General features: G+C 33.9%; 1 protein-coding gene across 1 annotated transcript in view; it reads right to left on the reverse strand.

The window, feature by feature from the left end:
* The window catches only part of LOC142980675 (neuropeptides capa receptor-like), a 139,359-nt gene that overhangs the window by 54,772 nt on the left and 68,079 nt on the right, over positions 1–16,508 (reverse strand). Inside the window, exons 4-5 of the mRNA XM_076126187.1 lie at positions 15,250–15,391; positions 4,293–4,396 (exon numbers count right to left, since the gene is read on the reverse strand). Coding sequence (XP_075982302.1) covers positions 4,293–4,396; positions 15,250–15,391 — 246 coding nt within the window. The remainder of the gene's footprint in view (positions 1–4,292; positions 4,397–15,249; positions 15,392–16,508) is intronic.

Genomic DNA, 16,508 nt, shown 5'->3' on the forward strand with positions numbered 1-16,508 from the left:
AACTTGTTTATGATGACACTAGTTATATGCTTTAATTGAAGATATATTATATTTTTCTCAAACCAATTATTATTAATTCCAATTGAATTGAATCAATCAATATGAAGTTAGTGCTCGAGCATTACGATTTAATTTGATGGTTTGATTGGAAATTAAAGTAATGAAACTTTCATGTTAATTTATTTTTAAGAGTCAAAGTAAAGTTTGAAATTTGAGGTTTTACATATAAAACGATAATATAAGGCTTCACATATCAAAAGATATATTAATATTTCGCAGTAATTGCATACGAATAAAATTCTTAAAAAAGTTATGAGAAATCATGGGGAGAAATTTCATTTAACAAATTGCTATTTTTATTGACCTTTCCACGGTACCTTTATTCATTTATACAATTATACAGCCAAATCTCTATAACAAATTAATAACATACCTTTCGAACATAATGTTCCGAAATTTGGTTTGTTGGTTCGCTAAGTGGTTTGCGGGCTTAGTGCCGCTTAATTGACTAAGCCCCTCAACAGGCCGGCTTCCTTAACGGCTTAACTGTTTATTGTATACCCTCCACTATGAAGAGTGAATTATTTATAGAATTTTCCATAAGCTGACCAGTTTATAAGCCGGGTCAAATTTATGCAGATTATTCTATGAATTTTTAATTGTTATTTGGAAACTGCGTTCAAACACTAATGTGAATTTGATTTTGAAATCAAAGGCGTTCATTTATAGTACTTTATTAATTCAACGTAGACATTATTGTGTATAATATAACACAATATATTACGTACCTAAATAATACAAAATTCGAATAAGTATTAAAATCCTTTTAACAAGTGCTATCAAGTGATGATTGATGCACTGAGCAATTTGAAATTAGGCCTTTGCGTAATTTATTTACTAAACCTACTAGCTGCAATTGGCTGTTTCAGTACAACTTTAATAAATTACTAGCTGACCCGCGCAACTTCGCTTGCGTCACATAGGAGAGAATGGATCATAATTTCCCCGTTTTCGTAACATTTTTTACTGGTACTCTGCTCCTTTTGGTCGTAGCGCGATGATATATAGCCTATTGCCTTCCTCGATAAATGGGCTATCTAACGCTGAAAGAATTTTTCAAATCGGACCAGTAGTTCCTGAGATTAGCGCGTTCAAACAAACAAACTCTTCAGCTTTATAATATTAGTATAGATTAGTATAGATTATGTCAAGAAACGCCGCTAATGCAGACTAAACGTGGGTGTAGTAATTCTTTTGTATCTTAGAGGTTATATCAGTTTTCATGTACCTACGCGAAGTATTGTACGAAATATCTTAGTGTACGCAATTTCATAAGAACAATAATATTATTAGTTAAATTTTGTGACAATCCCAACAATAATTTTGGTAAAGACCACCCACGGTTACAACTATGCCTTTGTTAACATAAATCACGGATCTTATAGTCTAAATCTTACAAATACATGTTATGTGGATCACAGACATATGACGCATATATTTATAGTATGGAATATGTTTACAAAGACTGCGTAATTCGAGTAGTCTAAGCATTCGTCCCTACACAAGTTCAAGGTTCAAATAGTAGTTAAAAGTAGAGACATGTCCGAACTAAAGAAAAACATCACGAGGAAGCCTTGCATGCTTGAGAGATCCTTAAGCAGTTCGTTAAAGGGAAGCAAATTTCCAAACTGCACTTAGTATTGCTCAACACAATGGTCTCACGGTTTAACATCTCTCTCATTGGTGAAGACCCTTCCCCACCATATAACTATAGTGACTTAGTTACCACCATAATAACCTAAAACCTGTCACCATATACTATATAGCCAACCTGTAGACAAAAAGCAAAACAAGAAATCCTTATTACTCTGTATCAAAGTTCTATCCACGTATCACTTAACTATAAACTTACAAAACGTGTCAACAATACATGACTATGGCAATTGAAACCTTGAACAAATCCTTGTGTGAGCCCCGTGTTACACAAATGTTTGGCAAGTTAGTCAAATATTGGCACACATTCAAATATTTGGCGACAGGAAACTTGTGTTTTGTGTCATGAAACCCTTTGTAACCATACGAGATGGTAATAGAGTATCTCATATTGACATATACATTTATTTGTATAGTTATTCAAAATTAACGCATCTTTGAACACGCAAAATATATTATTATCACTGAGTGCATAATATACCCGAGATTGTGAATGCAATAATGCCTAGCTTGTACGGCTAGGTAGGAGTATTTGCTGTGGTCAAATTTTACTGGTAAAATGGCCACTCTATAGTATCTGCAACTAATTTGTGGAATAGGTACATTTTATGCAGGTGCCTAAATAATACTATCCTGTAACTCTTGTCAATGTAACTGCGTCTACGTGAATATACGGCGTGTAGATAAACTACTCTAATATATCTCTAGCATGTAATATCAGACAAACTTCGCAAAACAAGTCTATCGTAACAATATAGGGACAAGGAAGATTAAAATTACAGTCACAAATTCAATACCGATTCGTGGTTAATTAACAACACAAAATCTATAATTTGATATCTGTTCATTATGTATAAATTATTATTAAATATTTTGGAACAGAATATTATTTTTTATATTCTTTATAGTACTGATGTTCGATAATCCTATATACAAATAGAGTATTGGTAAGCAAAAGTAATACAAAGCTAATAAAAGCTGTCAAGTCCTCATTGAAAGGTTTCTATATCAATGAGAATATTTATTACTTACATCATAGACCTTTGTACGACTTATCGTTTTTGTTATAGAACCTCTCAGTTGTCCGTTGACCGCAAAAGGTAGTAAGATGAACTCTTGAAAAAGGATACGTAATGGACTTCTGGGACCAAAATAGCAGGGACATAATAGTGTCAGTTATCCTGTCTCAAGACATTTCAGTACCGTATTGAGTGTACCGAATCCATACTAATATTATAAATGCGAAAGTAACTCTGTCTGTCTGTCTGTCTGTCTGCTACTGCTAAATCACGCCTAAACTACTGAACCAATTTGCATGAAATTTGGTATGGAGATATTTTGATACCCGAGAAAGGACATAGGCTATATATCATCACGCTACAAGCAAAAGGAGCAGAGTAATGTTACAAAAACGTGGAAAAATTTCACCCATTCTCTCTAATTGGACGCAAGCGAAGTTGCGCGGGTCACCTAGTTATTAATAAATTGGATCGTTCATTGCAATCTCTGGAATATGACAAAGCACATTTGAAAATTATGTAAAATTTTGCATTCCTCTCAAGAAAACTTCATTTATCAGTGACGCAAACGAACTCTTAGAATATATACTGCATGGAAAACAACCAGGTAATAGGTAAACATAATGTTCGCACAAGATATATGTATTCTATAACAATCAGTAGTAGTATTTATCTACAATATTGTTTCAAAACACCGATTTCACGCTTACTTCATTCCTATTCTTATATGTATACTGTATTTTGCAATATAAATCTACATTACTCGTAAAGTCAAGCTTACATAACCCAGTAACTTACAATTCTTCAGCGCATTTATCTTCCAACTGTGAAAGTAAATTGTAATAACGCAGTTATCTTGAACTTTCCTAGGGTTTCAGTTTTAATATTTTAGTTGCGAACTTTGTCTTGGTGTACGAAGTATGCGCGATTTCCTAGGAAATTGTAGTCAATTTAAAGAGATGTATGGATAGATAGTGGCTAGGTTACTAGATAGTGAAGACGTTGGACTGTTACAATAACACTGATTACAGTGACTGGTACAAAGAAAAAGTTATATAGCATTTCAAAAGTTTTATGCTTAAATACAAAACTAGAGAACTACTGAACTACCATTCTACGTTATTACTGTATAAAGTATATATATACCATACTAAGCTAACAGCTAGTAACATAATATCATACATCATTATCCCCGTGTATTGTCACTTATTACTTCTTATATACCTAATTTATGTAATTTGTTTGATAGTCTTAGTCCTCCGTGGCGCAGTGGTTAAGGTCACCACTACCATTGCGTCAGGAGGTCGTGAGTTCGATTCTCAAACGGAACAATTATTTGTGCGATCCACGAATGTTTTGGGGTCTGGTTGTGCGTTGTGTCCGTTGTTTGTATGTTTTTAAAAGTCCCCGCGACAAAAGAGCAATTCTTAATGCGAGAGTTGTCTTTTTAAAACAAAAAAAGAAAATTGAAAATATAATTTTAAGAAAATTAAGTAATCACCGTAATAGTTCGACCGTCCCCTTAAGCTAAAAACTAGTAAGAAAATAGGAGTATCTTACCAAGCATTCTTATGATGGCCTTCCTAGACTTAGCTTGTCGTGTTTCACCGTGAACGTGTCCGTTGAGTAAGCCGATCTTCGTCTTCTCGCTGACTCGTGTAGATCTAAGGAAAGAGAACATTATGTTAATTGCGTGTTTTTGAATTAGCTATATAGAACTAATTAAATTAAACAACATTCGGAACGTTATAAGAGAGATAAGAACGTATTCGGAAAATTATATTCTCACTTGTTGCAACAAATAAGGAAAACATTGAGGTGCAACCTTGCATGCCTGAGATTTGGAACAGTTCTTGACAGTTTGCATAGTCTCCAACCCGCAATTGGCCAACGTGGTGCACTCAAAGCCTAACTCCTCGTACATTGTGTACGAAATATGAATAGTTCTATTTATATTAATAACATATAGTTAATTTAGCAAGACGAAACTGAACTGACAGACACTCGATAAAAGTTGAGTTATTCCAAAAAGCCTTACCTAATATTTATGAATAACAACATGGTATTATATTCTGGCTCATAAATATTCCTTTTAATAAAATCTTAAGACAGTCTCATAATATTCCGAATTCAGGAAGTAAACGTTATATAACGTTATTGAAATTATTAACTTAACGAAATAGGAAACGCGTCGCTTTTTCTCAATAAGGGCTAAAAAGAAAAAGGTTTAGTGTAACCTTATTGGACCGATATTGGGTTAACAAGGTCATTCCTGCTATAGAGGAAAAAAATGACATCTTAATTTTGGAACAACAATTTTTATTTATTTTTCGACAAGTTAACAAAGTAAATTTATTTAAGGTAAATTAGTTGTCTCATTCAAAAGTTTTCGAAATATTTCGACTATTTTCCCCAAAAGTACTGCCATTAATAAAATTTTGATGTGTGTGAATGAACAGGGATGTGTGAAAAAGTGCGATAAGCCATCAATCGGTGATTGACAGCGAATGATTGATTATACCGTCAATGTTCTGTTGCCGTGTGTGTTAATTTTGTAAACTGGGTCGTACTAACTAATGGAGAAAGGGAATGTTGGAAGGAATAATACTCAGTTATAACTGTGTTGTACTGGACGTAGCTAATTTATAGTCTATCAACTTATGACCGTTTCTGAGTAGTTATAAACTACCGCTAAATGTACCTCAGAAACGGGGGTAAGTGGAGTACTTTGGAATTAATGATTTATCTTAGGTGTAGTTCCAAAAAAAATCCATAGAAAACAGGCAACCGTTAGTCTGCGAGTGAATGTCATTTTAAATTCTAGATTATAAATAAATACTTTCGCGATTTTATGAGGCTATCTATTAAGTTGTCAAACTCTATTTAATTTTTGCAAAGATATTTTATAGCACTATGCCTGTTATAACCTAAAACGTATGCACACAAATTTAGCAATTTTCTTTAATGTAAAAAAATAATACTAAAACCACCGGCACTCACAGGCGATTATTAGATTTTTTCAAAACTTGTTAATAAATCGTGTTCGACAGCTGAATTTTCTGCATCAGCATTAGTCGATAGTAGTTATATATCAATCTTCAGTTTTACCTAAACTACAGGTTTCTGTTTAGCATCGTTTAAGAGGAGCGCGTTATCTTGACGGAGCACGGCACACAGCTTAGTTAATTGTGAATCATTCACGTTTATAATTTGTCTAGTGACGAGGGTCGGACAGAATTACCAGCTTTCAAGTCTTTCACGTCATAATCCTTGAAGTCAATTGTAATCGGAGAATTTCAGTGAATTCCTTGAATGGATTGAAAGGAATGATTAATTGATTCTTACAAGTTGTGGACGGGGAATTGGTTTCTTTGTTGATTATTTTTATGTTTCGAATGATTTATGACGGTCAGAATAAAGTGAGCCTGCTGAGCACAGTGGTTAAAAAGTTCCTCGTGTTATCATCATCCAATGTAATGTCGGGAATTAAATAACTCAAAATAATAAAAAAAAACACGTTAAGTTCACAATAACAGATGCTTGTTTTGTTTTGATTGCTTCATTGAATGTATATTTTGACTTCGCTTGAACATGCTTGCTAAGTAGGATTCTTGACGGCAGATTTATAAAAGACATGGACGTGATTTTGTCCGTATGAAACTAATTCCGGTAAAATAGTATTCTATGAGTTAATCCTGGTGAGAAACAATTTTATTGTTTCCGACATCCAAACTTTCGCATTTATAATATTAAAAGAAGTATAGATTTATACAGTACGTAGTAAGTATAAATTTATGTAGTACCTGCATCAAATGACTTCTACCGCTAGGAAGTAATTCGTTTATGTATCTTACTTCCGTATTCAGTCAATACAAATTACAAAGAATACGTACAATCACTTAATGTCATTAGGAAGCATACAATCAACCCTTGTAACGTTGTTTGCATAAAACAAGATAATATATAACAAGTACAAAGCTTTAAGGCATAAAACCACACAGCCTCGGAAGACATGCCTCCTCAAAAGCGGCTGTGAAACTCAAAATTATTATCAAACCAACGATCTCGAAAGATATTTGATGAAAACTGAATATTATAATCTCTTAGAATTAAAAGGGACTCTTGACAGAGGCGTATTGCGTGGTTTGATAAAATTACAAGAGCGACTGAGATGTCATGGTATAATTTGATATGATTTTGATGTAGAAAAATGTACACCTTGTTGACGTCTGGTTCTTATTGTTGAAATGTGAATGCATTTATTTTAACTTCTTAATTTGCATTAACTTGAAAATATAAAAAAAATCGTGATTAACATTTATTGCATAAGCCTAAACACAGCGTATTTGGTAATTGAAAGTTAAAAATCGTTTGACTAGTTTTTAAGCTGGTTAAATTAACCAAAATTTAAAGTTTAGTTCTCTCTTTGACTAATCAGATTTTGTTTGATATCCGAGAAAAATTGAAATAATTATTGCGCTATTTATAGAAACATTTATATTCAGACGTGTAACGCAAATATAACATCAAATAAACATTTAAAAATTAATTATTTTCAAACCCGTTTTAATTTATTTTACAAATACACCTCGGTCATTTAATCGTAACCTGTCCTCGGGATAAATGCAAATATCGTTTGTAAAAGCAAATATACACAACACAAACATTTGAGGTGAACCAAATGCCTCTCTCATGACTGCTGAAAATAAAGTTGAAAAAATATTAAGGCACTCCTAAACATAAACACAATATACATCAGTGGCTTTCTTAGAAAAAGGTTGCAGCTGGGCAATACTATAATACCCATCTACTCTAATCTATACTAATATTATAAAACTGAAGAGTTTGTTTGTTTGTTTGTTTGAACGCGCTAATCTCAGGAACTACTGGTCCGATTTGAAAGATTCTTTCAGTGTTAGATAGTCCATTTATCGAGGAAGGTTATAGGCTACATATCATCATGCTACTACCAATAGGAGCAGAGTACCAGTGAAAAATGATACAAAAACGGGGAAAATTTTTAATGCTTATGTAGCGCAAGCGAAGTTGCGCGGGTCAGCTAGTTTATGTATAAACAAAAAGTTTATAGGCAACATTACAAGCAGCTTTTTTTCGTTTTTGCTAACCTATATTAGAAAATATATTACATATTTTTATTTTTACTGGGCAGCATGAACAACTTTGACCACTAACCATACGATAAGAAGTAGAAAATGTTATAATAGAAATTAAGACTCAAATTAAAACAGTTATCTGTGTGCAAAAGTTGTTTTGAAAGTTGTCTGGACTGGACGTTTGATCGATAAGGCGTAGTCGGTATTACGGACAGAAATAGTACATTTTAGAAGTCCCTCGGGAAACGCCAATAGACTTGTACCTAGTTCTTACTAAAAGTGAAAAAATAAAGGTCAACTTTTTGTGAATAGCGTCGTAACGTCTTGAAATACTTACCCAGTTTAATAATAAAAATCAATAAATATATTTATATTATTAGACTGCCTCCGTGGCGCAGTGGTTTAGGTCACCACGCCGATACCACTGCATCGGGAGGTCGTGGGTTCGATTCCCACACGGAGCAATTATTTGTGCGATCCACAAATAATTGTTTCGGGTCTGGTTGTGCTTTGTGTCCGTTGTTTGTATGTTTGTAAAAGTCCCCGCGACACAAGAGCAATTCTTAGTGCGGGAGTTGTCTTTTTTAACATAAAAAAAAAAAAAATATTATGTTTGTCATGTTTTTAATACCAAACCGCTTAACCGATTTTCTTTAAACGGAACATGAAGATAGTTGAAGATAGCATAATATATGTTTATTAAATATGAAAGTTTGTACCCGAGTGGAGCCACGCGGGTCAGCTAGTAGTAAATAAATATGTTTGTCTATAAATCGTCCCTTACACCGATCGCCAGTGCCATCAAATTGGATTGATACGATACGACATGATTTTATTCCCGTTACACAGATAAAATGAGCTCAAAGGTTTGGTGAGAGCTCTCTCAATATTGAATTAAGCTCGCTTTGAATATATATTACGAGGTTTTATTTAATTTCACTCGTATGTGCCACAAATCTTGTGCGTGCTCACATTTACGGAAATATGATTGCTTTACAATTTTTTCATATTTTTGGGAAGATTTTTGTGGTTGAAAGACTTTTCAAAACAAAAATACGGCGTTGTATGTGCGTTGCGTGCGTTGTGGCTATATTAAAAGTTATTTTTAGTAGGAAACCTTTTCTAAAAAAATCATTAAGGATAAATAGTAATACGCACGGAACTAGCAAATAAAAAGTGCGTCAGCGTCAAAAACTACATTTTATCTAAAAACTAAAGTTGTTAAAATGTCTCAGCTTATCCTCTTTCTTTATGCAGTACGAATAGTAGTCATTTAGTTTAAATCGTACTTAAACAACAACTTCTTACACAGTCCTAACAACAAGGAAACAATGAGGTCAAACCACAGAATTCAGAATACTATACTGTGGCCTAAGTACAAGCTATCAGGCTAATGCGATATCTAGACGTAGTCATTGCTACGTCATTAGTCATTTATGCCTATATATCAATCTTTCCTAACTCACTATTCACTTATCCAATTTATCTATACTAATATTATAAAGCTGAAGAGTTTGTTTGTTTGTTTGAACGCGCTAATCTCAGGAACTACTGGTCCGATTTGAAAAATTCTTTCAGTGTTAGATAGCCCATTTATCGAGGGAGACTATATGCTATATTGATATATAGCATATAGTCTTCCTCGTGGTCGTGCTCCTATTGGTCGTAGCGTGATGATTCACGCTACGACCAATAGGAGCTGAGTACCAGTACAAAATGTTACCAAACCAGGGAAAATTTAGACTCATTCTCTTTTATGTGACGCAAGCGAAGTTGCGCGGGTCAGCTAGTTAATCATAGCATCTAGTTGCAACATTTCAGTTAGCTAGGACTTACCAGAATAAGTTTCAAAAAACCCAATTTAAATCAGTAGCTAAGCTATAAAAAGCTATTCTACGAGTGGTATTCGTAACATTTTACCCAAAATTTACGAGTGAATCGTAGTACCGTACTAGCTGGTGCCTTTACGAGTGACCTTCGATCAGATTGAAGGGTTTTATTACTAAACCCGATAAGGGCTGTCGTGTTACTTATGTTTCGAGATTTTTATCCATAACTATATCAGTATGCGTATCACGTATTTCAGTTGACAACTAGTGTACATCAAATTGATGATCACTATACAGTACATTGCTGCTTTGAAGTAACGTGTTAATCACTGTAATCTAAGGGAGAAAGCAATGTAGAGTATAGTGGCTTTCAAATAATTGTCAACTGAGACCCGTGATAGCCCAGCAGGACTTTCTACAGTCAGTACTTATCGATTTTTTATTGAGACTAAATGTCCAATTTAAAATTTAATTAAAAATTAGTGTTAACGTCACCTTCTTAAGACTCTAACTAGCTTGTATTGCTTAATTTGTCATTAGTTAGCCTGTTGTCGACGGTCGATAGCGTTACTGCATGTAAGCTAGTCTTAAGATACTAGTGCAACTAGTTCTGAATTTTAGTGGAAGGTCTAAATTAACACTTCAATCAGGTTTTTGTATTACTTTAATGAACCGTAATAGTACGTTTGTTTTTCCTTCTTTCGTATCAAAACGGCTTAAATCAATTTTATAGAAATTTTTCGACTTACTTTATTTTGCTGGAAAATACTCATACTATTTAATAATTACTTAGACACTATTCCTTGAAAGTTACAGCGTCCGACAACCCGTTACATGTAGAGACGCCAAGTTAGGTAATTGCACAGAACGATCAAACACGCTCTGTTCGATTTCTACATGGAACGTGATGACATACTTGTATAATACATTTGTGATTCATTGATACACGTGCCGTGTCTGTGAACATTTGCTTAACTTTTTTACTTATTTATCCAGTCTGCAATGATGAAGATAAACCAAATTATCATAGAACCAAATTAACGTACGGGTCAAATAGACATTATCCTTTTTTGAATTCGGTTGATATGGTTTATTAACCTTCTCGAAAATGTAGCAAACACTTAAAGCCACATCATAATCGGTTCTGCCAAGCACGACATAATCGCTAACAAACAAACAGACTATTACATACGAGTCAAATGAGAACCAATTTTTTTTATATCAATCGATAAAGCTATACTCGAAGAGGTAATCATAAAAAAATCCAATATACGAGTACAATATACATTGAATCTTTTCAATCACCATCGATTAGCCCACTTCACACAAAACCCGCAGTATCAGTCACCTACATTTGGCGGTAACAAGATACGGTAATACATCAACATGACGGGTACCTCGTCACTCGGTATAAAGGTTGGTCTTATAATGAACCTTCCCGGAAACCGGCTAATGGCGTGACTCGGTGAAACCAGGTGGAGCCTTACGGAAGCATAGGACATTATTACTAAGAGGAAATTCGTTAGGACACCTTTGAAATTTATTTGAGGGAAAAAGTTTGGTAGAATAAATGGGAATTGTTTTTAAGTAATTTTCTTTTTGATATATTAGCCGTGTGTATAATAATATTTATTGATGTGTTCTGTAGGTGAGTACCTACACCCTTAATTAAAGTTAAATTGAGTGATTTAACTTTAATTAAGGGTCCAAATTTATATGCAAAAATGTTTGTCTCTGATAAGCTCAATACAAGCTATACCGTCCAGATCAACGTGTAGAAGGCATCATAAAATAAAACGAAGTAATGCGTATTTCAATGCTTCTAGTAAATTTCCACGACTGGAGTAAAAGGAACATTACTTTATACATTTTTATAGTAAGAACGTGCAAGGAGAGACTTCGAGAACATTCTGTATAAAGGTGCGTTTTATAAAATACTTCAATCTGAAATATGCAAAGAATATTGTAGGAAGCATTCTGCCTACAATGCACGCTAATACAAGATGCACGCTAATGATTATAATATAAATAGTTTATGCTATTTGCGGCCCATTACCATTTTATAATAGTGACTGTATTCAAAGTTTATTATTAAACATTATTTGCCTTAATAACTATTATTTTTTAGGCATGCAAGGTTTCCTAACGATGTTTTCCTTCACCGTTAGAGCATGTGATAATGATTTCTAATACAGACGTAACTTCGAAAAGTCATATTGGTGTGTTGCCTCGGGGAGGTATCAACTTATACCACTCAGCTACTATTTTTTTTATACACCATTTCTGTCCCACTGCAGGACAGGGGTCTCCTCCAAAGCGAGGGGGAGGGGTTAGGCCTTGAGTCCACCACGCTGGCCAAGTGCGGGTTGGGGAAATGTACTAAAACTAATTTTAGGCATGCAAGGTTTCCTCACGATGTTTTCCTTCACCGTTAGAGCAAGTGATAATTATATCTAATGCACACATAATTTCGAATTATATTAGGCTTTAATTTTTCAGCGTGACAAGTATGCCTACAGCCTACTCTACATTTTGTTTACAAGACGATAAAACGTATCTCAATGTTATATTAGCCTGTAATGCTCGGCACTTCCCCGCACCTGGCGGCACAGTGTAACGTCTGGATATTATGTCACGAAATATCTTTCACATTTTGAAACAATTACTTGAATGTTATACTTAAGTTTGATAACCAAATAGGTTGAGTCGAGGGTCTATTATCGTAGTGGCTAGAGTTGATGTCTCGCCATTTATGTTGTTAAGTTTGTTCCAAGATTCCAATGCAACATATCTGTGAGTGATGTCCCCAAAGGTAGAGTACACGTCTAACCAACTGTATGCGTGCGCGAAATGAAAATACATTTAAATATTTCATCCAAATTTTTCACTTACAGTATATTGTATATTGATTTTATTATTCTGGAAATAACTTTAACTAATTATAATAATGATAGTTGTAAGTTTAAAATTAACAAATAACCAAACTTAATATCAGACTGCTCGAACTTTTATGGATTTCAAATCAATTGCACCCACTTTTCTTCATAAATCATTTTAGACAGTAGTTACATTTCATATTATTTTTACGTGAGCAACAACACGTAGGTGTATCCGTGATTTTGAAGACATTATTAAAATTAATGTAGATACAATCTGATAATCTAGCGCGAGTTTTGAGACACGACGTTGACAGATTACATCCACAAACATTATTAACACCAAGATAACAAGACCTGGGACTTTGATAAATAAATGTTTCGAAACGAAAATACTAGGGAATAATTTAATAATTATGAAACAAAAGTGTGCTATATCAAGTTTGGTCATGATTTAATGTAATTTTAGACAACGTAGTACCCGTAACCGGCGGTCCTGTATGACAACGTGTACGGATGTGTATGAGACAAGATAATTTTGTAAGTATCGTACCTGGTTTCTGCCTACCCTTATGGAAAGAAGGCGTGTTTAAGTGTTTGTATATATGACGTATGTATTTTAGACAGTTTCGTTAAGGTTTCTCACGTAGAACTTGGTCACCAAATTCAGTGGCTTTTCTGAATTACACAGTCATTTTAATGAGAAAACGAAGGGACGTCCTAGACTAAGTGTGGGACTTATAAATAACTTTAGAAACTAATGTAGATATGTTCGAAGTTATTTGATATCAAAGAGTACTTGAGTACAAAAGTGATAGTCATCGTACTTACATTTAGGTATCACATTCATAAGAAGCTATTAGCTAAGTAACTACTTTCTAAGCGAATATAAACCCAATTTCAGTAAGGCCCTTCGTACACAGGGCTACGCATATCTTCGATACTCAGGGAACGTATGCGGTGAGGCTTACTGCACACATATTCAGTTCGACAATAATTATCGAACCTAAACGACTCAATTCACTAGTTCGGCTAGTGTCGATCGGGTTCATCAACACAATATTCGGTTTTGCTGACCGCCGAATATGTGTGTAGCCAGCCTGACTGTGACGGTAGTCGCTTGAAGACTGAAACCATGGAGTTTCGAAGATTCGCGTAGCCTTCTATACGAAGGGACGAAATGATAGCAGGTAAAAGTCCTTGATGCTTGAGTAGCATGAGTCAGCGGTTTAGCGAGTGTGGGTCATACAAGTAATTAGTGTGATGTCTTCTAAAGGGTTATGTAGGACAGCAAATGTAACATTTATGTGTGAGCTTCAATTTTGCTTTATTATACAACTTTTATACCGTCAAAAGCAAAATATAATATGTATGCACTTTTACATTTTCAACAGCATTTTAATCAATGAAAATACTAAAATATACAGTAGTATCTAGTTAATGAAAATATCATTAACTTCAAGATAATTTTACAATGACTGTGTAATTATTGTTGACTGCGAAAATTTTGATAAAAAATGTCACACATTATGACGCATACATATTTTTGCTTGTAATAACACTTCTTTAGACATAACTTAACAAAGGCATATAAAAAAAATCTCATTATAAAATTGTGTGTAACATCACTACATAGTATAAAACAAAGTCGCCCATTTTGTCTGTAGTCCCTTCGTATGCATAAAACTTTAAAACTACGCAACGGATTTTGATGCGGTTTTCACTAATAGAAAGAGTATTTTCTCCGACAGGTTTTTATATATAATTGAAATACATTGAAACTATATTAGCTGAGTTATAGCGATTTATGTCCAAGAAGTCAGAAAAAAAATCTAATTGAAGATTGCATTTGTGCGTGCGCCGCTTATACCGTTGGATACAAGTAAGAACAATGTATAGCAAAAACATTGGTCTTTATTAGTTCTACAAAAAAGTCCGCGATGACATATATCCAGCTTTTTTATTTAAGTCACAAAAACTACTTTTCTGTATTAAAAAAACATTTAATTCGTTGGGTGATGTTTAACTGGTGATATAACCAATAATACATATATCCTTATCAAAATAAGTAAGTTCATCATCACGAGCATTTAATTTAGATTATTTTTGCAGTTTACAGTGTGTTATTTAGACATATAGTTTAGGAGATATCACGATATTAGTATTGCGGCACGGTACGGGCCGGCCGCGGCGGCGGGGGCAGCGTCCCTATAAATAGCGCGTAATCTATACTAATATTATAAAGCTGAAGAGTTTGTTTGTTTGTTTGTTTGAACGCGCTAATCTCAGGAACTACTGGTCCGATTTGAAAAATTCTTTCAGTGTTAGATAGTCCATTTATCGAGGGAGGCTTTAGGCTATATATCATCACGCTACGACCTATAGAAGCAGAGTAGCAATGAAAAATGTAACAAAAAATGTAAATGTAACCAGGATACAGGCATTAACCAGTTGTATACAACTGCATGCCTGCTAATAAATAAATAAAAAACGGGAGAATCTTGACCCATTCTCTCTTATGTGACGCAAGCGAAGTTGCGCGGGTCAGCTAGTAGTATATAAAGTAAGTTAAACAACTATGAAGGACTTGTCACCAAGGTTATGTCAAATATAATAAAAATAATTGAAGGAAATAAGGTGCTGAAAAATTAGTGCTTAAGTAAATATCTAAATTGGTCACGACACGTACATAACATACCTTATGTGGTACCCCATGCGAGCGTACAGGCAGAGTATGAGCACGGCCGGCACGAAGAAGAAGAAGATGCTGCTCAGTTCTAGAAGTGGGGAGGGAGCCATCAGCGCACAGAACGCTGACTGCGTTGATATGTTGCCGGAATCTAGAACAAAAATAAATTAACATAATGACTCATAGAACTGTAATAAGTGGCAGAAAATATTAAAATTTAGTAATTTAATTACGCACGTTTTATTTTGTCATGTACTTACATAAATATATTAGTTTTATGTAACAGACTTAATGTTAGACAAGAAGTAAAATAAGACATGAAACAATGTTGAGTGTGTAGGTGCAAATTGACGATGCTTGAGACGGGACGCGATATTTAATTTTAAGGTATGTAACAGCCTAAATAATGCTTTCCTATTTCCAAAAATATTTTTACAAACTCTACTAACATTACATATATTTAATAGATAATATAAGTTCATACACTCATTTTAGTACGTTTTTATCCACCGGTAGGCATAAATATGCAGTAAAAATTGTAGCATAAAATATATTGAGATACGAAAAGTTTACTCTTCATAAAATACAAAAATACGTTTGAATTTTTATAGAGATTGATGTGCATTTTTAAAATGAATTTTAAAATAAAATGTGTTGACATTTGCAGCTGTGGCCAGGCGTGGCGGGGTGAAAGTCTGTTGAAAAATGATAGAATAACGTTTTATGAATCTTGAAATATGGTAACGGTATAAGAAACTGAGCGCATAAAAATTGTTATATTTAACCTACTTAAAAAAGGTTCTAAGGTTTTATTTTTGTTGCCGATTTATATGATTATTTATTTATTGAGGTGACGGGACCTTTGTGTTTCATTTTAAAAGATTTTGAGAGATCTGTAAGACTTAACTTAATTTACTTTCTTAAGTTTGTAGTTAATGTAATGACATTCTGCTTTAAAGTCGGTTACTTTTCGTACGAATTACTGTAATAAAATAAAAATAATCTATTGTGTGGAGATTTCAGGTACGAGAAGTCTATAATAAGTACTGAATCATGTGCAATGATCCATCAGTACTGGTTGGTAAGAAATTGTAATAATATGTACCTACCTCATAGTTTGTGTATGGTTAGACCTCTGCTAACAGTTTGACTTCAAACAATTTTATGGAGACGAGAGCTCGCAAATTGACGAATATTATTCGAATATTTGAACATTTTTTGCTGTAGACTAGGACTTGAAAATTTTCGAATATAGATATGAACTTTTT

The sequence above is a fragment of the Anticarsia gemmatalis genome, chromosome 18 (assembly GCF_050436995.1).
Source record: "Anticarsia gemmatalis isolate Benzon Research Colony breed Stoneville strain chromosome 18, ilAntGemm2 primary, whole genome shotgun sequence".
Lineage (NCBI taxonomy): Eukaryota > Metazoa > Arthropoda > Insecta > Lepidoptera > Erebidae > Anticarsia > Anticarsia gemmatalis.